Source organism: Balaenoptera acutorostrata, chromosome 1 (assembly GCF_949987535.1).
Source record: "Balaenoptera acutorostrata chromosome 1, mBalAcu1.1, whole genome shotgun sequence".
Classification (NCBI taxonomy): Eukaryota; Metazoa; Chordata; class Mammalia; order Artiodactyla; family Balaenopteridae; genus Balaenoptera; species Balaenoptera acutorostrata.
In genome coordinates, this window is record NC_080064.1 from 89,712,560 (window position 1) to 89,736,481 (window position 23,922).

At 34.1% G+C, this 23,922-nt stretch overlaps 1 protein-coding gene across 1 annotated transcript in view; it reads left to right on the top strand.

Annotated features, from left to right (window-relative positions):
• The window catches only part of SLC30A7 (solute carrier family 30 member 7), a 76,416-nt gene that overhangs the window by 27,653 nt on the left and 24,841 nt on the right, over nt 1-23,922 (top strand). The window contains exons 6-8 of the mRNA XM_007169517.2: nt 8-151; nt 3,174-3,224; nt 6,505-6,640. Coding sequence (XP_007169579.1) covers nt 8-151; nt 3,174-3,224; nt 6,505-6,640 — 331 coding nt within the window. The remainder of the gene's footprint in view (nt 1-7; nt 152-3,173; nt 3,225-6,504; nt 6,641-23,922) is intronic.

Consider the following 23,922-nt stretch of genomic DNA (forward strand, 5'->3'; position numbering starts at 1 on the left):
TTTTTAGGCCATGGGCACAGTCATTCCCTCTTTAACGGTGCTCTGGATCAGGCACATGGCCATGGAGATCATTGCCATAGTCATGAATTGAAACATGGTGCTGCACATAGCCATGATCACGCTCATGGACATGGACACTTTCATTCTCATGGTGAGTGCAGCCTAAATACTTTCAAGTGGACAGCTTTTTAAATAAACAGAAATTGCGTAGATTAATTTTTGTAGTTGAAATAATCTGTTAAAAATATTGCAATCAAGTTCCTTTCTAATGAGTCAGACTGAATGGTTTCCTGGACTAGTTTATTTTTAGTATATAATGAAATTAACTTGGCATAGGTAGTGGATGTAGCTCTTTTCAGTGAGTTTATCATAATAAAATGCCACTATTTTAAATGAGTGTCAGTGAATGAGGAACTATTGCATTTTAGCAAATGATTTTTTTGAAGTATAATGAGGCCTTTTGTGCCATATATAGGCTTATAAAAATATGACAGGAGTTTTCAATTTTTCACATTTTTCTTGTAATTTTGATAGCTATCACCTGATATTTACCTCCATGTTTCCTTAGAAATCTTTATATGCTCACTTATGTAGTATTGGGTACGAAGTTATAAGGTATTTATCAACTTAATTAACATTGTATTTTAAAATTATATTTAAATAGTTTATTCACGAAATTTTAGAATATAGATTAATAGATAGAAGCTGCTTAGGTGATACCGTTTGATTAATCTTTAAATAAATTATATGCTTAAAAATTGCCTGTACTTGGCACACAGACCAAATCCTAAAGCTTTCAATTTGGAAATATGAAATGGCCCTTATAGATTGAATGCTAAGCCCCTAATTTTTTCAGTCTCTAACATTTGCTTTATTTTTGTAACTATTACACTGGTATGCTTTAAAACCTGCTTTTCTAAGTTTTTTGCTCACATGCATCCCAAAATAATTTTGAAAAACTGTATATTGCTCACATTTTTAAGATGATTTCTAAAAAAATTTGTTTAAATAATTGCAAAGAATGTAATTTCTGATACCTTATAGATTATATTTAGAATGAAACTTCCATATTACTCTATTGAATATAGTCAGTCAGTGGACTCTAAATACCTTAGTGATTTGAGACCCATTGTCACCCATTCAAAAATGCATAAACAGTTATAAATTTTACAGCATCCTGTTTCTCCTCGAATTCTTATTTCTATTCCACTTCCTTTCTAGAATTTTATAAAATGGAGTATATTTAAGTCCTTAGTTGACCATCTGTTATATTTCTTTGCAACAAAATATGTATATAAATTAAAATATTTTATTTCTTAGGAACATAAGAACATTTAAACATTTCTTTTGGATGGAGTTATTGTAGCTTTTACTAGTATAAAGTCAATAGAAATAATTCTATTTTGATTTTTGATATGTATATAAACATAAAAAAGCAACATTTTATTTGAAATACATATCTTTCTTTTTTTATTTGGCTGTATTGGGTCTTCGTTGCTGCACATGGGCTTTCTCTAGTTGTGGCAAGCGGGGGCTACTCTTCGTTGCGGTGCGCAGACTTCTCATTGCGGTGGCTTCTTTTGTTGTGGAGCATGGGCTCTCGGCACATGGGCTTCAGTAGTTGTGGCACGCGGGCTTAGTAGTTGTGGCTTGCGGGCTCTAGAGTGCAGGCTCAGTAGTTGTGGCACACGGGCTTAGTTGCTCTGTGGCATATGGGATCTTCCCAGACCAGGGCTCGAACCCATGTACCCTGCATTGGCAGGCAGATTCTTAACCACTGCACCACCAGGGAAGTCCCTGAAATGCATATCTTAATGATATGACTGGAAGTCTTTTTTTCTCAATTAGTTTATGGATAAATAACGCTTATTAGCATAAAGCAGGTTTGGCATCAATTCTGTTCCTATTTTCCATCCTTATAATGTAAGTATCAATACTAAGAAACTTTAAATATAAGGAATTCTGTTATAGCAGTTTCAGTTCCACTTATATGTGGAATCTAAAATATGACACAAATGAACTTATTTACAAAACAGAAACAGACTTACAGACATAGAAAACAGACTTATGGTTACCAAAGGGGAAAGGGGGTGGGGGAGGGATAAATTAGGAGTTTGGGATTAGCAGATACAAACTACTATATATAAAATAGATAAACAATAAAGTCCTACTGTATAGCACAGGAAACTGTGTTCAATATCTTATAATAAACCATAATGGAAAAGGAAAAAAAAAAGACTGTCTTTATCTCGACCAACTATGTATAGACAGAAATCTCATGCTCTGATCAGGAGCTGGATTTTTAGAAGAGTTACACTTTTGACTATCAGGATTTTCAAGGTAGCTCCATCTTTCTCCCCACGCAGCAGTGCCATATTAAGACAGAAGTCATTGTGTAGCCTTATGCTTTTATACTTCTTCTGGCATTGTTACAGTGTTCCATCAAAGATGTAGTAACAAGGGTGTGTCCACTGTTTGGTGCTGTGGGCCAAGAGCCATGGCTCTGTTAGTCATGATCAGAAAGCTCATCAGTCCACCTGATGATCCCATAACAAATATTGCTGATCTTTTACATTGTTTACCTGTATTTTCTGCTTTGATGTTAAAGCTGATTAGTAATCTTCCAAGTATTTAAGTATAAAAATTGCAGTATTTTTTTCATTTCATCATTATAAAAGCAATATGAAAAAGTATTTTTATCTCTTCTGTATGAAAAACTTGCCGCATTCATCTAGAAGCTATTGGGAAACTGTTTGCCATAGTCCAGTTTTCCTGGATGCTGTCCTGGCTTCATTTCTTGGTCTTCTTATAATATCAAGCAGTAGTTTTCTTTTTTCTGGATTTTCCAATTGTAAAATTGGTGCAGCAGGCTCTGTAAGGTATGTTATGAATATTAGAAGATTCACAATGTTTTTAATTTACTGTTTTTTTTTACCAGATTGCTTAATATAATAATTTCCTAAATACTCTGTACTGTTGATGCAATTTGAAATTTCCTATGTCTGTCTTCATTTAATTACCATATTAAATTTTAAAAATAATTTTGTAGGTCTGATGTGGCTATATAGTCATGCATCCTTCATGATACCTTTGAATGAAAAGTACTCTGAATTGCAAAAATTGAATCAGGAATGAAGACATGTTTTAAAATAATTTAACTTAACTCTCTACAGATGGCCCCTCCTTAAAAGAAACAACAGGACCCAGTAGACAGATTTTACAAGGTATGACAAGCAATTTGTATATTTCTCAGTTTTATGAAACTGGTTTCGTAGTTTTGAGCTATCTGAAGTTCTCCTTTAAGAAAAATGTATAACACAGTATTTGTGTTTAAAATGTTAGCCTTCCTAGTCGATTTTTTAATATATACTCTTAGGTATATTAGCAGATGTTCTTTTAACTGTCACTAGGCTGTTTTCTCAGATTTAATAAGAAGATTAAAATATTCAGAAACTATACTGCTTAAATCTAAATAAATACTCATGCCAGTGACTCTAGTAACACCATAATATTTAGTAATAAATATATTAGTAATAAATAGTAATAAATAATAGTATGTTTGCCTTTGTAGAATTATTAAATAATTTTTCCAAGAATAATATTCAACATATATTTACGTTGTGGAAAAATTTAATGGTAAAAATGTAATGCATCCAAACTCAAAAAATGTACAGAGCTAAGAGTGAATCCTAATGTAAACTATGAACTTGGGTCATAATGATGTGTCAGTTGTAACAAATATACTACTCTGGTGGGGGAGGTTGACAATGAGGGAGGCTAGGCCTGAGTTGGAACAGTGGGCGTAAGGGAAATCTCTATCTTCCACTTAGTTTTGCTGTGAACCTAAAACTGCTTTCAAAAGTAAAGTTTGTTATATTTTTTAAAAATGTAATGCAAAGGGAGATCTTTCTCATATCCATAGGCATCAAATGATGACACCTAAAGAGGAGCTTACATATTATGTAAAATTATATATTACAGAATTTTACAAGCTAGAGAAAATCAGTCTTGTCTATGAAATATGGTAGTTTCTTTTTTGGGATGTGAACCAATCTTTGGCTCTGGATTTCCATATAAACTTCACTGTCACAGTTCCTAATTTGCAGCTCCCCATTTTCCTGCCTTTATTAACTTTTGACTGCAGTCTCACTTTCTCACTAGCTTGTGATCCAACTTCAACTGTACTTATTTTTATTTTCTCCTCTATTCTTTGATATAGTTCTTGCTTTTTATTTTTTCACTGTGAATATGTTCCTCCATACTGAAGAGCTTATTTCAGGAGGCTTAAATGTGTCTTGTAGTCACTAGTTTTCCATTTGTGAAATACACAGAATTGTTTTAGGACAGCATTTGCTGAAATAGCTTGTAATCATGCATATGTAATGCATCTGTATCCAATGCTACAAATTTAGCCTTGATAATAAGAATTTAGTTTTAGTCTTGGAAATCATCACAAGTTGAGGGAAGGGAGGTCAGATTTGCCTTCCTAATTATGTTTTATACAAGCTGTTGTGAAAATTAGCTTATATTTTCAGAGTATCCATTAATTTATGGTGGCTGAAGCAGCCCAGTAGAAAGCTGAAGGTTAGGATAACTGCCAGGTACTAAAACTTTTTTGTATAGATACTCACACATGAAAAACTGACTTTACTGAATTTTTCAGTTATTTGCTGCATTTTCAATATGACCCCTGGCTTTGTAGGTTCTTGGGCAGTTAAAATATCAGTATCCTACCAAGTCTTTTAAGGGTTTTAACTTTTATATAAGTTAAACATGTTAGTTTAGATTTCTTTCTGTAGTGATTTTCTTCTTGAAACAGTTACTGGAAAATAAGAAGGGCTTAGTTAGTTAATGACACTTGCTAGTAAAGCCAGTTTTCATGTCAGCAAATGAGGTGTAGCCAGGGACTTGCCAATCAAAGGAAAATCAAGAACAAAGGATTCTTTTCTTTTTCCTTTCAGTGTTTAGAGCTGTTTTCAATTCTGATCCTACCAAAACATTGATTAAAGAATGTATAAAAATTTAAGATCACATATCACTTAAGAGTTTTGAAGGTTAAGGACCCTCAATCCACTTCCATGTGTATCTTCCTCCAATTTTAATTTTAAAACTTAAAATGGTCCCAACATTTATTAACCTATTTAATTCTTTGTTATTTGAAACACCATAGAGAAATAGAATATTTTTTTAATAAGTGTGCTTCTAACATATTTTTTGTTACAGAAAAAAGAGCTGTTAACTTTTTGAAGAGTTGTTGTAAAGGTCAATACTCTGTACAAATGAAAAAGCATATTAGGTACTGAGGAATCAATTACATTTGGTATTAATACATGATATAAAATTCCACATTAGCAGATTGATTGAAGCATATTTTCTTAGAGTGTGTTAAGATTCAATTCAAGTGTATTAAGATTCGATTAACAACTTGTTAATAGTCCATTTTAAAATTACTAGAAAGCGTTTTCAAGTTTAAATAAATCTGTTTTATACCTAAAACATAACTGGGTTACCTTAATTGCTTATTGAATAATAATAAAGAAAAATAAGTATTTCTAAAGTAGACACATGGTTTCACACATTAGATATTTCTTTTCAGATAGAGTAGTTGATGCTGTTGAAGAATGTTCTACTAGCAACATGTGGTTGACGTTTAAGATACAGTGTTTTGCTATACAGTAAATTTTACCTCTTACAGATCTAAATGTTGAATAATTTGTCTTAGTTAAAATTTGTTTAAATAATGTATACTAAACTTAATTTTTGACATTTTTTAATGGTTTTCCAGTCAAGTATCAATTATTAAATGTTAATATATCTAGGTTCTTGGGCAGTTAGAGTATCAGTATCCTACTAACGTAATATTTAATTATTAAAAGTTCAAAATATATTTACATCCACTTTAAAATATTCAAATCTCTACTTTCTTTCATATCAGGTTTGAGTTTAGTGTGTAACTTTAGGTAACAATACCTTCAGGATAATTACTTTACCAGGATTAGCAGTATGGTCCATAGGAAATTCTAGTCTCAAATGGTAATAATTTTAATTACCAGAAGAGGGCTCTGTGTGTACATATATTTGTAGTTACAAGCAATGTTTTCTTGACTGATTCTTTCAGCCTAATGCAGCTTTCTTCTAACAAATTATTAATTAACTTCTGGACTCTTAACCAGAGATGAATGTGCACAAAAAATTTTTTAAATCAGTTATTTCTCTACTTCTTCATTTATAGTATAGCAAAATACTAAGGATCGTTAAGAGCAAGCATAACTTATGAGTCAAATATTTTAACCCCTGCTGTTTTTTAAAAGGAAAGATTATTTCAATTCCCAAAGATACTATCAGTATTACTTCTTTACTAAACAGTGAATCTGCATTCTTACTGATTTTTAAATTGGTATTTAGTTTTATATATATAATAACAAGAATATAGTTTTAAGAAATATTTGCATTTTCAGTTGATCAGAAAATGTTATTTTGATTTTCATTATGCTTTATTTCTAGGTGTATTTTTACACATTCTAGCAGATACACTTGGGAGTATCGGTGTAATTGTCTCTGCCATCATGATGCAGAATTTTGGTCTAATGATAGCAGATCCTATCTGTTCAATCCTGATAGCCATGCTCATAGTTTTAAGGTAAGTGTTGGTACGTTACTTTCAGGTATTAAAATGAGAGGTGATAAATATACTACTTAAATTACAGATCTAAATTATTATTATGTTGGGGGTTTTTTGGTCTTTAACAAATTCCTACATAGATTATTTCTCCTTTCATCTTACTATTTTTTTCTGTTTTTACCTAGGGTTTGATATTTCTTTTTGGTATTTAGTAATTGATCTTCGTAAATCAAATCAGTAGTAATTTTCTTAAATCCAACACTATATCTGTAGAGTAGAACATTGGAAATACAAAATGTATTAATGTTAGAATACTATTCCTTTGACATCTGTATTTTGCACTATCAAATGCGAAAGAATAGTAAAATCTCTTCTAGAACTATTTTTAATTTATAAAGTTATAGTATCATTACAGAAGTCTTATAAAATTGCTTACTGAAGTACATTTATGTCCTTCTCCCTATCTAGATTATAAATTCTTGAGGAAGGATCTGTCTTTTAGCTCTTTGGCTCTCTGTTGCCTGTCATAGTACCAATGTGTATGTAAAAGTGTGTGTGAGTGTGTATAAATTCTCAATAAATATTTTCTGAATTAGTGTATGGTTACTATCTCTTAAATTCATGTCAATTTATTATTATTTTAATTTTTATCAGAATAATGGAATATTATGTGCCTTTATTTCACAATCTTGAATTATTTATATAGATATATCTTGATTGGACTGTTTTTGTCTAATTTATCCATATGATTTTACTGTTAGTAAAGCTATCTTTGTAATGATAACAAAGACCTATTAGAGGGCAGACTGTGATGATTTTTGTAGCTTGTAGTTGAATAGAATAGACTTTAAAAATTACAATGAAATTATAATCTTATAAATTATAAATTAGTCATAAACGTAGGTTTTTAAGTTTTTGCTTAAAAAATAGGATACAGTATACATTTTAAACATGCAGATTATTTTAAAATATTCTTTAAATTATTTGTACTAGGAAGCATCTCTGCTATGTAAAAATCTTTTATAAAACTTGAAATCTCTTTTCTTCATCTTTGGAAATCTTATATACTTCTTTGAAAGTTCAGCTTGGATTCACATATTCTATGAAACTTAACTCCTGATAGATTTGGTAACTTACATCTGTACCTCTTTATTTGCATGCTCATTTTATTTTGTGTTATAATTTGTGGTTGCTTCTAATACTTCTTAGAGTAGGATCTTAATCTTTATTTTCCTTTGTCTCCACTCTTATTATCCTAATTCTCCTATCATTTGTTGCTTGGAAGAGACTGACCTTTCTGTCTCCCTCTAATTTCTTTTCCACATTGTGGCCAAAGTGATCTTTCTTTAATGAAGATTATGGTACATGGAAAAATAATCTTGCTTTAAATCCTGCCATGGCTTTCTTGCCCTCAGGATGAAGTCTGAACTCCTTAGTAGGCCTTCACATTGGTACCCATTTATCTCTTCAGTCTTTCTCTCACCCTGTCTCAATTTCTATTCTGCTCTCCAGCCACAGTAAATAACTCTCAGTTCCCTGAGAACATGTTACGAGCTTTCTGGATTCTGAGCTTTGCTCGTGTTTCCTCTCTCCAAAATAAACTACTCTTACACTGAGTGCCCTTCTCCTTTCCCCTTCACCCCCACAAGTGCACAGATCACAATTCTCATCCTTGAGATTAGATTTCAGTTTAAATGGCACTTCCTTGAGGAAGCGTTTCCTGATCGGCTACCTCCCAGGAGGGGTTAAGTATACCTGTAGCACCGCCTGCTGCTCCTCTTGTGGCATTTACTAACTATATTGAAATAGCCTGTCTTATTGTCTTCCTTAAGCTCCATGAGGTCAAACTGTTTTTTCATTGTTGTGAAGTCAGCACCTAACTCTGCCAGGCAAAAGTTGGTGCGTTTTCGATTTGAATCAAAATAAATTTGTTTTTTTTCAGTCTCAGAGAATTATTTTCTCTAATCCTAAATCGGGAATTCTTACTTAGTTCTCGTCCCATTCAGTTGTTCCACAAATATGAATAAATAAATAAACACACACAGAGGGCAAGAGAACTTTTTTTTTTTTTTTTTTGCTGAAATATAACACATTAAAAAGCTACACAAATTATTTTCAGCAAATATTTATTAAGTAGACCCTCTCACCAGGGTGGTGAAAGGACAAGATAACTTACTGTTTTGATCTTACATTATAGTAAAAGAGAGAGATGCAAACAAATTAATCAATAAACCACTCAAGTATCTAGCAGTTAATTGTGCAGAGAGTTAAGATGGGATGTTAGTAACTGAGGTACCATTTTAGATTGAGTCATAAGGGAAGACTTTTGAAGAGGGAGGATTTAAATTGAGATCAGAGTGTCGAAGAGAACATTCTAGTCTAAGGAACAGCTAGTATAAAAAAGCCCTGTAGTGAAAAGAACGTTAGCACCGAAAGTAGGTCATTATGGCAGAAGTATAGGGAGTAAGGGGAAAGTGCTTTGAAATAAAGCTGGAGGGATAGGCCTGGGAAAATTAGCCAGGGTTAGGAGTTTGGATTTTATTTTGGGTGGAGGAGGAAACCATAGGGGGTGACATTATTTGATTTGTATCGTTAAAAATAATTTTGGCTGCTTTGTAGGTAATAAGATTAAAAGGGGGTAAGAGGGCACACAGGCAGACCAACTAGAAAGCTATTAGAGTGGACCAAATAAGAGGCCAGGGTTCCTTGGTCTAAGGTACTAATAATCTAGGAGGTAGAGAGACATAGCTAAAGTTAGAAAATGCTTTGGACCTAGAATTAATAAGATTTGCTCCTAGATATGAATGTTTAGGTGAAGGGTTGAGTGAAAGGGGGGAAATTAAGGATAATTCCTAGAGTTTTTACATGAGCAACTGAGTGAATGAAGGTTCCTCTACTGAAAGAGGGAAGACTAGGGGAAGAGTTGTTTTATCTGATTCAAAGGGCATTGCTGATCAGAAGTTCTGTTTTCGTTGTTGCTAGGTTTGAGGTCTCTCATTAGACATTTATATGGTGATCTCGAGTAGGTGGTGCAAGTACAAGTACAGAATTCTTGGGAGCACTCAGCTGAATATAAAGGATTGGAAATAGTTCACATATAGATTTAAAGTCATGGAGTAGCATTTATCTGCCATGAGTACCACAATTCCTACCCCTTCCATTTTCCTGGAAAGCAACCCTCTTTTCTGCTGAACCCAGTTTAGCTAAAGGGAATAATGCTTCAGGCAGCCACAACCAACTGCAGTTGACTTTCAAGATAAACGTATAAAACTTAGGTGTCATCCTTGTCTAAGTCCTACTGACCTGTTTTTAAAACTTTTTCTCAGTAGTTTACATAAATATATATTCTCAAATTCATATAATTTGATTCTTTTTCATTTTTGTTAAGCTTTAACATTTTTACTTGTTCTTTTCCTTTGTTCTCATATCAAAAGTAACACATGTTGATTGTAAAAAACTCAAACGTTATTGAAATGTGCAACTTGTCTATTGAAATGTCCTTTCAATCCCACCACTTGGAGATAAAGCAGAAAACTTTAACGAATCTTTAAAACATTTAACAAATGTTTTAGTGCCCACTCTGTGCTAGTCAGTAAACAATATAGCAAATACCCTACCCTCATGGAGCTTATATTCTAATAGGGGGTATAGTCAATAAAGCAGATGCACATGCAAATAGATAATGTAACGTCATATGGTGATAAATACTATGAAGTAGGGGAAGGGGCTGTATTTTAGAAGGACTTGGAAAGTCCTCTGCATGAGGTGACATTTGAGCAGAGACCTTAATATTGAAGGAGAGGGGCTTGGGACTGGTCAAAGGAAGAGCATTCCTGATAGAGGGAACTTCAAGTAAACACACTGAGGTGGGAGCATGCCTGACGTGTGAGGAATGGCGAGAGGGGAGTGCAGTGAGTAGGGCAGAGAGTGGCAGGTATGTGTATCTAGAGCTTGGGGAAGGGGTTGAGGTGAAAGATAGAAATTTGGGTGTCATCAGCTTATGCATGGTATTTAAAGCCATGAGATTGGATGAGTTTGCCCAGAGAATGAGCACTGATAGAGAGAAGTGGCCTGAGGACTGAACCCTAGGGGAGGTGGGGAACAGAGGCAACTCCAGCAGAGGAGAGGAAAGTGGAGTGGCCAGTGAGGAGCGAGGAGAGACATGGGCGTGCCTTGTTTTAGGAGCCGTGTAAAGCAAGTGTTTTAAACAAGAAGGAATAATTAAGCCTATTAAATGCTTTGGGGCTGATAATTGGTAACTTAGATAACATGCCCAGAGGAGTGATGAGAATTAAAGCCTGATCAGAGTAGCTTCGAGAGAGAATGGGAGGGGAGGAAATGGAAGTAACTGTAGTCAACTCCTTTTCAAGGCCCTTTGCTGTAAAGGGGAGCAGTGACTGCTGGCGACACTGAGGGCTCACTTTGAGGTTTGTGGTCATGAATTTAAAGTGAAAGCAACCAGCACAGTTGTGTTTTTTTTTTTTTCTTTTTCTTTTTTTCTAGTCTTGTTCAGCTACTTGGTAAAATGTATGGAATAGGCAGAGAGCTGGATTTAAAAGGTTTGAGGTTTTGTTGGGGGAGTACTGGCAGAGTGAGAAAGGAGCAAGGCAGGGATTATAGACATGGGAAACTAAGATTTAAAGGTAATAATAGATTCTGAAAATGAAAATGATGGGAGTGGATTGGATTGGAATTCTGGGAAAAGTGTTAAAGATGGATTGGGGGAAGAAATCCAGAAGTAGGAAGGTTTATTGAGAGGCTTGAAATTGAGATCTTAAGGTCTAAGGTCTGATCATAGGGGTGGATCCAGGAAAAGATCATCATATAGAGGCCAAATGTTGGATGGATTGTTCATGTGGATATTTCAATTAAGAGTAATGAAAAACGTAGAGATGGAAAGAGAATAAGCCTGTTGCTAAACTATTCAGTGACTGAAGGGGAGCTATCAAGAATTGTATCACTAGTAATTAGGATGGGTAGAAGGTGGCATAATCTGAAGGCATGGGCCTTAAAGGAGCTGTGTTGGGGAGAAGTAGGAGGAACAGTAGTAGTGATAAGTGAGGAGGACATTTACCTCCCGATAAGTCCCAGTAGTACAGGGAGCGTGGGAGAGAAAGTGCTGTAAGGAAAAGTGTCCTCAGGTGATAGCCAGTTTTCAGGTAGAGCATGAACATTCTGTGGCTATTTAGAGGAGAGGCTGAAGATTTAATGAAAATTACATATTTAAAAGTAGTTTTTTAAAATTATGGAAATAGTTATGTTGATAAAGAAACTTGGTAAAATATGAAAAAGAATAAGGAAAAAAATTACCCATAGTTCCACCAGCCAAGAGAGCTATGTTAATATTTTTATGGGTTTGGCTTTATCTTTTATTCTGAGTCTCTTTTTATTTATATATATATAGATATATATATATATCTATATATATATATCTATATATATATAATATATAGTATTTTTATCTGTATCATGTATACAAGATTATATTCTGAGTAAGAAAATTTTTTTAGCTTTTTCTGATAATAAATATGTAGTCATTATAGAAAACTTGGGAAATGATGAAAATATAAAGAAGTCAAGAAAGATCAGTCAGGATCACAACACGCAGGGGTCACATTATCACTTTAACAGTATTTTTTTAGTCATTTTTAGGCCTTCTCTTTTTTTCCATTATTGAGTTTCTACTACATGTGCTGATTTATTAAGTTTGGTCAGTAGTAGAGCATTCGCAGGTTCTAGATGAAAGATAATAGTACAGTTATTGTTTTAAGTCAGTAAAGTTTTGGGATGGTTTATTAGGTAGCAAGGTCTTAATTCAATGACAGTAAATGACAAGATACAGGGCAATGCATAAGTATGAGTCATTATTGTAAACAGTCCATATCTGAAGTATATATTTCTCTTTACATGTAGGATGGGGGGAAAAAAAAATATATATATATATATATATATATCCCTGAATGTTAATTGGATCTCTCTGGGTGATGTAATTTTAAAATTATGCTTCTTTCCTAATTTTTCTAAAGTAAATCAATAATTGTGACTTTGCCTTTTAAAAGCATATATATATATGTATATATATATATATATTTTTTTTTTTTTAAATGGCAGGCAGTAAAAACCAAGGTAGCTCCAAAGTACAAAATTAAGACATTCCAATTCAGTCTGTTTTTCTGTTAAGAAAGCAAACTTATTTTACTTAAATATTTACATGATAATGAAGTATTTGCAAGCAGATAGCTTTGAGACACTTCTCAAATTGATTAAGAGTTTGCCTAATTAGTCAAAGCTAATTTTAGGAAGTAGATTAAAACTTTTAAGCACTCAACAAAATGGAGTATAGAGAAGTAATTTTCCTTACCGTTAATTTTTTCATATATTCTCAATTCACTAAAAACAAGAGAAATAATGGTACTCTTTATATATTCTCAAGATCTAAATGTTCCTCAATTGAGAACGTGCCATGGAAATAGACGTCTGTCCCTTCTAGGCTGCCCAGTGTTGCAGTATCACTTTCAAGTGAAAGTGATTTCCTAGAAAAAGACATTTTTTTCTCTAAACATTTCCTAACACACAAAGAGTAATTTAAACTTCTGTGTGAAACTCGGTTGTACTGTGATGGATTTTTTTTTTTCCCAATGAAAAGCAGGAGATTGAGTATAATAGCAAGAGTATAATCTTTTATCATCTGAAAATATAGGAGATTTCAGTGTGATTTCACTTTTTTTCCCCCCCTTAGTAAGTTGAATTGGAATGGAAAGTAGATTCATAACTTAGAGAACAGAAATCTGAACAATTAGTTGTAGCTTTGAATTGCACTGTGATTTAAAAGCTACATAAATCTGTAGCTTGATTTTTGATTCACTTAAATAAAAAGGGTACCTGTGCATGATGGGAAAAAATATATAAACAGGATGCAGAAAAAAGCTTAGTTACTGGTGTGGTATTTCTGAAGCCTTTTTTTTTTTTTTTAATCAGTTTTCTGCAACTCACAAGTTACTATCTTGTGATGCTCTGTGACTTTCACTAATCATTTGTAAATACAAAGAAAAGTTTTCTTAAAAAAAGAAATTGTCTTTTTGTTAGGGGCAAAAGTATTTCAAATAATATATTTATTTATTATCATATAGAAGAAAAAAATAGCCCAACTTTTAGAAGCAAACCAAGGTACAGGCTTTAGAAATAACACGTAGTGGTCATTAGCTGCAGTATGAAATGGAAAGAATATACAGTAATGAAACAAAATTTATAAAGTTGAAATTCTAAATGATTATCTAGATGGTTATCATTGTTCAAGAATACAGGATTTGGATCAGATACTGATTTTGATAAACCTTGTTGATTTTGTGGTTAAATAGATAATTATTTCTAGCCTATATTAAGTCAAAAAAACATTTTTTTAAACAAGTAAGATGCTACCATATCTTCAAATAGTTATATATATATGAGAAATTACGGATTTTTTTTTTTTCGAGAATGGTTTTGGGTGTTGCCTAACAATTTCCTTTGCGGTTTGTCTTTCAAGTGGTTATAATTTGTGCACTATACTTTTGGAGACTAAGATAAAGATAAACAGTTTCCCAAGATTTTAACTTGGTGTTTGTACCCATATTGTAAAATCAAACGTATGGGAATATTATTGTATGGTAATTGTATTTTTTAATCATATGTAAAACCATCATAGTTAGTAAGAACATTTATAAATACTGAATAGTGTAACAGCTGTTCTCAACCAGCATTCTGGGAGAGAATACCCTAATGCCGTGAAGTATCCATTTGTATGCAATTATTAACTTCACCTCTGCATCTAGAAAAGTACTGGTTATGTACTATTCTTGTGGGCATTGAGAAATAGTCACTGAAATCATTTTGTGTTCAATGGTTCAGAAGAGGGATCCCAATTAAGAAAGGCTGGCAGACAGTCTTAGAAATATTAGAAGTAACAGAGCAAGTGTGGTAATGTATTAGTGATCATAAGCCAATAACATTAGATAAGAGAAAGTATTTGAGACTTAAAAATTGGAAAGAAGAGATTATTCTTTTATGTAAAATATATGACTATATTTCTTTAAACCCTCTAAGAATCAATGGAAAAACTATGACAAACAGGTAATTTAGTAAAGTTACAGATGCAAAACTAATGTATAAAATTAGTACCCTTTATATATAAGCAAAACCCAGTTGAATGTTATAATTAAAGAGAAGACACCTTTTCAGTAGCAATAACAAAGACAATCTAGAGATAAAATGTGTAAAACTTGTAGGAGAAAAAATTTAAACACTTCTGAAAAACAAAAGTAGACTTGAACAGAGCCTTTTTTTGTCAATTATGGTGTTTTTAAAGAATCAACATTATAAACATGTTAACTCTTATTTATAAATTTTAAACTAGTCTAATAAAAATACCAACAGGTTTTTTTTTTCTAGAGAAGAGGTAATAAAAGTTAAATTTAAAGTTTATAAGGAAAAACAAAGAAGCAGGAGGAATAGCCAAGAAAACCTTGGAAAAGAAGATGTAAAGTGTAAAGCCTTCACAGTTGTTTTTTTTTTTTAATATTTATTTATTTGGCTGCACTGGGTCTTAGTTGTGGCATGTGGATCTTTGTTGCCACGTGCGGGATCTTCCTTTTGGCATTCAGGATCTTTAGTTGCAACATGCGAGATCTAGTTCCCTGACCAGGGATCGAACCCAGGCCCCCTGCATTGGGAGCATGGAGGCTTAACCACTGGACCACCAGGGAAGTCCCAAGCCTTTACAATTAAAATAGTGAGATGCCTAAAAAAGCAAACAGACTAATGGAGCAGATTAGAAATTCCAGAAATAGGTTTATATGCAAATAGAAATTTTATAGGGATAAAGGCAGCATTTTGAGTCAGTGGGGAAAAGATGAGCTTTCTACTAACTGGATAACCAACCATGTGGAGAAAGATAAATTTGGAACTGTACCTCATACTATATACCTGGATAAATTCTAAATGGATTGGAGCTCTAAAAGTAAAACTCGAACCCATGCTAATACTAGAAAAAAAGCATGTCTGAATTATTTTTACAACATGGGAATATTAGGGAAACAGCTATGGCTCAAAACCTAGAATCAGTGAGAGAAAAGATTGATGAATTAAGTTACATTTAAAAAAAAAAGAACTTTGGCATAGAAAAAAGAGCACCATAAGGGACGTCAAAAAGCATAATCAATTGGGATAAATATTTGCCACTTAGATCATAAAGGGCTAACCTCCCTAATATAGAGAGTGCTCTTAAAAATAAAAATTAAAAAATTAAAAGCCTGATAGAAAAATGGGCAAAAGTATAAGGTCATTTAGTTCAAAGGAAAAGAAATACAGATGACTTTTAAACATGTAAAATTAGTTAAGCCTCACTCATAAAAAAAGAAATGCAAATTAAAACTATATTGTAACACCACTTCTCACCAATCAGGTGGATAAATATCCAAAAATTTGCATAACCTTTTGGCAAGGCTGTAGGTAAAATAAGTACTCTCATACATTGAGGATAGAAATGAGAGTGGTACTATCTTTGTGGCGAGAACTTTGACAAACATCTAGCATAATTAAATGTATGTTTACCTTTGATTAAGCAGTTCCACTTCTAGGAATATATCCTAAATATCAATTGGCAAAAATACATAAAGATATATTTTAAGGCCATTCTTTGTGGCTTTATGTGTTTGTGCCAAAGATTGGAAAGAACACATATGTACATCAGTAAGGGACTTCTATGTATCCCTAAAAAAAAAGAATAAAGGGAGACAGGAAGTGAAATCAGCAAGATGGCAGAATAGGAAGCCCTAGACTCTCTTTCCTCCATGGAGACAGATTTAACACAACAAAGTGACAAAATGCCTCTGTGAGAAATCCAGAAACTAGTTAAAAGGTTCCTGCACACCAGGCTAATGGAAAGCCAACCACATGGAAGCTTGACAGGAAATTCATGACACTCCCCACTTTCTCTCCTCATAACCACTCCCACCACCCAAGCCTGCACATGGTGGACTGTTCGGGAGGAAACCCCCAATTCCCATCTTCCTGCGGGGGGAAAGGAGTTTAACATTAACTGACTTTTAGGGAGGTGCTGCCTGAGAGATTTGTCTTGCTTGTATCCAAGTACTGACAAAAATGGGTGCCTGGTTGGGCATCCCTGGGAACAGACATCAGTTGTGCATTGCAGTCTGCAGTACCACAGACAGACACTAGGCGGAACCCCAGGACTGTGATTTACTACAGCTCCAGGAGGCAGCAGTATTGCAGATAGACACCAGGAGGAGCTCTTGAATAGGAGCCAGCATCCTTTTTCAAATAGGAGATTACATGCACAAGCTCAGAGAGGGCATGTACCAGAAAAGACTTGAGAGGTCTCCTGAATCTCCTGCCAGGCTATATAGAGTAAGTCCTCCCTGCATGAAACCAGACCACAAAATCTGGAGAGTTGACTGATTCTTCAGGTGCTGAAATCCCAACAATGAAAAATAAGACATACAAAGAAGCAGCCAACCATGGAAACAATTAGATATCCAGAAACCAAACCTGAAAAAAGGTGACATACGAATTGCCAGGTAACGAATTCAAAATTACCATCATAAAGATGCCCAATTAATTAAAAGAAAGCACAGGTAGACACTAAACAAAATCAGGAAAATGGTGCATGAACAAAATGGGAATATCATCAAAGAGATAGAAACTGTGGAGAAGAGCCAAACAAAAGAACAACAATAAATGAATTGAAAATTTCACTGGAGGGACTCAACAGCAGATTTGACCAGGCAGAAGAAAGACTCAGTGAGATTGAAGGCAGGACTTAACAAAAATTATTGAGGCAGAGGAGCAAAAAAAAAGAAGAAAAAAAATGAGGAGAGCCTGAGGGATTTATGGACAAGCAGAACAACAAATCCATTATGGGAGTCTCAGAAAGTAAAGAAAGAGAGAAAGGTGCAGAATACCTAGCTAAAGAAACAGTGGCTGAAACTTTCCCAGATCTGAGAAGAAAAACAGATATACAAATTCAAGAAATGTAAAGAACTTCAACTTGGGTAAATATAATATAAAGAAACCTACACTGAGACACATCATAATCAAGCTGTCAAAAGTTACATATAATGTGAGAATCTTGAAAGCAGCAAAAGAAGAGCAACTTGTCACATGCAGTGATAACCACAAGGGAAATATTAATAGAATATACACAAAGGGAAAATGAGAAGGGAACCAGGACATGTCACTACAAGAAAATCAATGAAACACAAAGGAAGAAGTAAAAGAGGGAAAAAAGGTGAAAGATGAAAAAGCTACAAGATAGACAGAAAACTGAACAAAATGGTAGTAGTAAGTCCTTCCATGCCAGTAATTATATGTAAAGGGATTAAACATACCATTTCAAAAACATTGGCTGAATGGATTTAAAAAAAAAAAAGATTCATCTTTATTCTGCCTACAAGAGATTCACTTTAGATATAAGGACTCACATAGACTAAAAGTGAAAGGGTAGCAAAAGATGCTTCATACAAACAGGAACCTGAAGAGAGCAGTGGTAGCCATACTTAGCCAAAATAGACAACAAAAACTGTCACAAGAGACAAAGAAGAAACATTGTAAGGATAAAAGGGTCAATTCACCAGGAAGATATAACAATTGTAAATACATATGCTGCTAACATGAGAGCACTCAAATATATAAAGCAAACATTGACAAAAAGGGAGAAATAGACAGCAACATAGTAATAGTAGGAGACTTCAGTACCTTAGAGGAACTAGGAAATCAAGCAGTCATTCATTAGAGACTCAATAGGGAAAGAGAAGACTTGAACACTATAGACCAGTTGGGCCTAACAGGTTGTTGTTGAGCCTGACCCAACTACAGCAGAATACACAAGTGCACATGGAACATTCTCCCAGAAAGATGATATGTCATGTCACAAAAAAGGTCCTAAGAAAGTTTAGAACATTGAAATTATATAAAATATTTTCTCTGACCACAGTGGAATGAAACTAGAAATCAATAGCAGAAGGAAAACTTGAAAATCCAAAAATATGTGGAAATTAAACAACAGGCTCTTTAACAACCAATGGATCAAGGAAGAAATCACAAGAGAATTTAGAAAATATATGGAGACAAATGAAAACAAACAAAAACACAACATACCAAAACATATGGGATTCAGCAAAAGCAGTACAAAGAGGGAAGTTCATAGCTATAAACACATACATTTTTTAAAAATTAATTAATTATTTATTTTTGGCTGTGTTGGGTCTTCGTTTCTGTGCGAGGGCTTTCTCTAGTTGCGGCGAGCGGGGGCCACTCTTCATCGCAGTGCGTGGGCCTCTCACTATCGTGGCCTCTCTTGTTGCGGAGCAAAGGCTCCAGACGTGCAGGCTCAGTAGTTGTGGCACACAGGCTTAGTTGCTCCGTGGCATGTGGGATCTTCCCAGACCAGGGCTCGAACCTGTGTCCCCTGCATTGGCAGGCAGATTCTCAACCACTGCGCCGCCAGGGAAGCCCCACATTTTTAAAAAACGAAAGAAAGATCTCAGGTCAACAACCTAACCTTACAACTCAAGGAGCTAGAAAAAGAAGAACAAACTAAACTCAAAGTCAGCAGAAGGAAGGAAATACTAAAGGTTAGAGCAGAGATAAATGAAATAATAGAAAAACAATAGAAAAAAGTCAACAAAACCTAGAGTTGGTTTTTTGAAAGGATAACAAAATTGATAAAACTTTGCTAGACCAACTAAGAAAAAGAAAGAGAGGACTCAAATATCTAAAATAGGAAATGAAATAGATATTACAACTGATACCACAGAAATAAAAAGAATTATAGGGGACTATTATGAACAGTTGTATGCCAACAAATTGGATAACCTAGAAGAAATTGATAAATTTCTAGAAACATACAACCTACCACGGCTGAATCATGAAGAAATTTTAAAGATCTGAACAAACCTATTACTAGTGAGGAGATTGAAGCAGTAATCGAAAACCTCTCAACAAAGAAAAGCCCAGGATCAGATGGTTTCACTGGTGAATCTTACCAAAAATTTAAAGAAGTATTAGTACCAGTTCTTTTCAGACTTTTCCAAAGAATTGAAGAGGAGAGGAGAATCCCAAACTCATGAGGCCAGCATTAACTGGATATCAAAACCAGACAAATACACAACAGGAAAACTATAGACCAGTATCCCTGATGAGTGTTGATTTAAGAATCCTAAGCAAAACAGTAGCAAACCAAGTTCAGTAGCACATTAAAAGCATCATACACCATGACTAGGGGAGATTTATACTTGGAACGCAAGGATGGTTCAACATAATGAAAATCAATCAGTATTATACACCATATGAACAAAATGAAGGAAGAAAAGATGTGGTCATCTCAAACAATGCAGAAAAGTGACAAAATTCAACACCCTTTCATGATTAAAAACACTTAACAAACCAAGACTAGAAGGAAACTACTTCAACATAATAAAAGCCATATGTGAAAAACCCACACCTGGGGAGGAGTGAAAACTTTTCCTCTAAGATCAAGAATGAGGCAAGGATGCCCAATTTTCCCACTACTATTCGCCATAGTACTGAAAGTTCTAGCTAGAGCAATCAGGCGAGAAAAAGAAAAGGCATACAAATTGGAAAACAAATATTACAATTATCCCTGTTCACACATGGCATGATCTTATATGTAGAAAATCCTAAATATTACACATACACACAAAAACTGTTAGAACTAATAAAAGAATTCAGCAAAGTTGCAGAATACAAAATCAGCACTCAAAACCCAGTTGCATTCTTATATAATAACAATGACCAATCAGAAAAGGAAATTTTAAAAACAATCCCATTTACCATAGCACCAAAAAGGATAAAATACTTAAGAATAAATTTCACCAAGGAGGTGAAACATGTGTACATTGAAAACTATAAAGCATTGCTAAAAGAAATCAAAGATATAAATAAATGGAAAGACATCTCATGCATGGATCAGAAGACTTCAGTATCGTTAAAATTTGTATGCTGCCCAAAGTCATCTACAGATTCAATGCAATCCCTATCAAAATCCTAATGACATTTTTTTTTTCAGAAATAAATTTTTTAAAAATCCTAAAACTTGTATGGAATGTGAAGAGACTATGATAGCCAAAACAATCTTAAGAAAGAAGAACAAAGTTGGAGGCCTTACACTCTGATTTCAAAACATAACAACAAAGAAACAGTGATTTATATGGTGTGGTCCTGGCATAAAGACAGATATATAGACCAGTAAACTGAATAAAGAGCCCAGAAGTAAACATTTGCATATATATAGCCAAATGATTTTTGACAGGGATACCTGGACTACACAATGGGGATAAAGCAGTCTCCTCAACAAATGGTTTTGAGAAAATGGATATCCACATGCAGAATAATGAAGTTGGGCCCTTACTTTACACCACATAAAAAAATTAACTCCAAATGGGTTAAAGACCTTAAACATATGATCTAAAACTATTAAACTCCTAGACAAAAACTTTTCTCCTAGGAGAAAAGTTTCAGAATATTGGTTTTGGGAATGATTTCTTGGATACTAACCAAAGAAGACAGGCAAAAAAAATAAAAAAAAGACAAATTGGACTTTACCAAGCTTAAGAACTTCTGCTCATCAAAAGGAGCAATCAGCAGAGTGAAAAGGCAACCTATGGAATTGGAGCAAATAATTGCAAGTCATATGTATCTTGTAAGATGTTAATATTCAGAATATATAAGGAAGGTCTACAACTCAACAACAACAACAAAACAAACCAATATAAAAATAAGCAAAGGATTTTAATAAACATTTCTCCAAAGAAGATTTACACCTGGCCAATAGGCACGTAAAAAGATGCTCAGCGTTACTAATCACTAGGGAAATGCAAATCAAAATGACAAGACATCACCTCACACCCATCAGGATGTCTGCTATCAAAAGAATAGGTAACAAGTGCTGGCAAGGATGTGGAGAATTTGGAGCCTTTGTGCACTGTTAATAGGAATGTAAAATGATGCCACCATTATGGAAAGTTAAAAATAGAGTACCATATGATCTAGCAATTCCACTTCTGGGTACCTGTCCAGAAGAACTCAGAGCAGGATTGCAAAAATATTTTCATATATCCATGTTCATTGCAGCATTATTCACAGTAGCCAAGAGGTAGAAGTAACCCAGATATCTGTCAACAAATGAATGGATAAAGAAAATGTATATGCATACAATGGAATATTATGTAGCCTTTAAAAAGAAGGAAGTTCTGTCACACACTACATCATGGATGAAACTCGAAGACATTATGCTAAGCTAAATAATCCAATCCCAAAGAGCAAATATTGTATGAGTCTACTCATATGAAATATATAAAGTAGTCAAAATTGTGGAAACAAAGTAGAAAGGTGGTTGCCAAGGGCTGGGGGCAGGAGGGATGGGAATTATAGTGTTTAATGGGTAAAGAGTTTCAGTGTTGCAGTGTGAAAAAGGTCTAGAGATCTTTTGCACAACACTGTTACTTAACACTACTGAACTATATATTTAAAAATGGTTAAGATAAATTTAGTGTTACATGGTTTTTTTACCGTAATAATAATAATAAAAAAAGAAAAAGGAATATCTCTATATGGTAATGTGATGTTATTTTCAATATGTATTGTTAAGAAAACAAAATAGCGCTTGATATGTAGCAAATGATATATAGGAGTATAGCATAAGATAGGCAAAAAGTAGTACTATTACCTTTTCCATAAGGAGAAGAGATACACATATAATCTGCATGTTTTCTTATAATTTTGAAAAGAAACACAAAGAATAAACCAAAAACAAATATAATAAATATAGTTACCTCTAGGCAGAGGGAAGGGATTAGAAGTGAGACTTTGAATGTATATCTTAAATATACTTTTGACTTCGGAATCATAGACATTTTTAGCCTTTAAAAAAATAAAAGTAAAATTTAAAAGGTTGAAAGCATACTTTTTTTCTACTCTTAATTTACTCCTGCCAAAAGAAAAACTATTAGTCCCTTTGATTATTCATTGTTCATTGTTAATTTGTGTGTAATTAATTTGAAATTCTCCACCACTAGGTATAGTCTGCACTTGTTACTCTGTTCTCTTGCTTAATTTATCCTTTGAAAACATGATTTCTACTCCTAACCTACCTCAGGAACTAAATATTTTAATGTAGTCAGCATCCAATGTAGCACTGTAGCAATTAGAAACCTACTTTGAGATATTTAATAAAAATACTCTCACAGTGATATATATATTTTTTTAATTTTATTTTTATTTATTTATTTATTTATTTATTTTTGGCTGTGTTGGGTCTTCATTTCTGTGCGAGGGCTTTCTCTAGTTGTGGCAAGCAGGGGCCACTCTTCATCGCGGTGCGTGGGCCTGTCACTATCGCAGCCTCTCTTGTTGCGGAGCACAGGCTCCAGACGCGCAGGCTCAGTAGTTGTGGCTCACGGGCCTAGTTGCTCCGTGGCATGTGGGATCTTCCCAGACCAGGGCTCGAACCCGTGTCCCCTGCATTAGCAGGCAGATTCTCAACCACTGCGCCACCAGGGAAGCCCTCACAGTGATATTTTAAGTTTAATTTGGGTAAGCAAATAAGGGTACTTTTTCCTTTGCTTTTCATTTCCTACATTAGGTTTGCTTCTCAGATGTGTGACTTTGGAAGTTATCATTGAGGATGGGCCCAGAACAGAAACTAGGTGTCAGAGGTTTGCTTCTGTTCAACTTTTGACTATACCAGTCAGCTCTCAGATGGCAGAAAACTTTCATATTGTTATTACTGATCATCTTTTCCAGAGCTTTTAAATTTCTTTTTGTGGTCCAGGCCTCCTATACACTTTGAAGGTCAGCATCTCCTAATGTCAGAATTCTCCTTTAGGTAAAGGTGCTTTGGGAGCACTAGCAAAGCCACGCTGATGACTTAATTGGAAGGAGTCTTGCAAAGAAGTTAAGAGCATTTACTGTGGAGCAGAACTGCCTGGGTTCAAATCCTGTTTTTACCTTTTATCTGTGTGACCTTGGACAAGCCATTTAGCCTCAGTTTTTCATCTTTAAAGTGGCAATGATAGTTATATCTTCCTCATAATTTGTTATATGTGGATTAAATAGGTTAAGATATACCAAGCCTAGAACAGACCTGCCACTTGGCAAGCATTGCGTGTTAATTGCTTAACCTAAAACCAGATAGACACTGTTTAGCTCAGATTCCTAATAGCCTTGTTGAACCTAGGTATTTGATCAGCACTCTGGTCCCATTCCTCTTGGATTTTTCGTGCTGA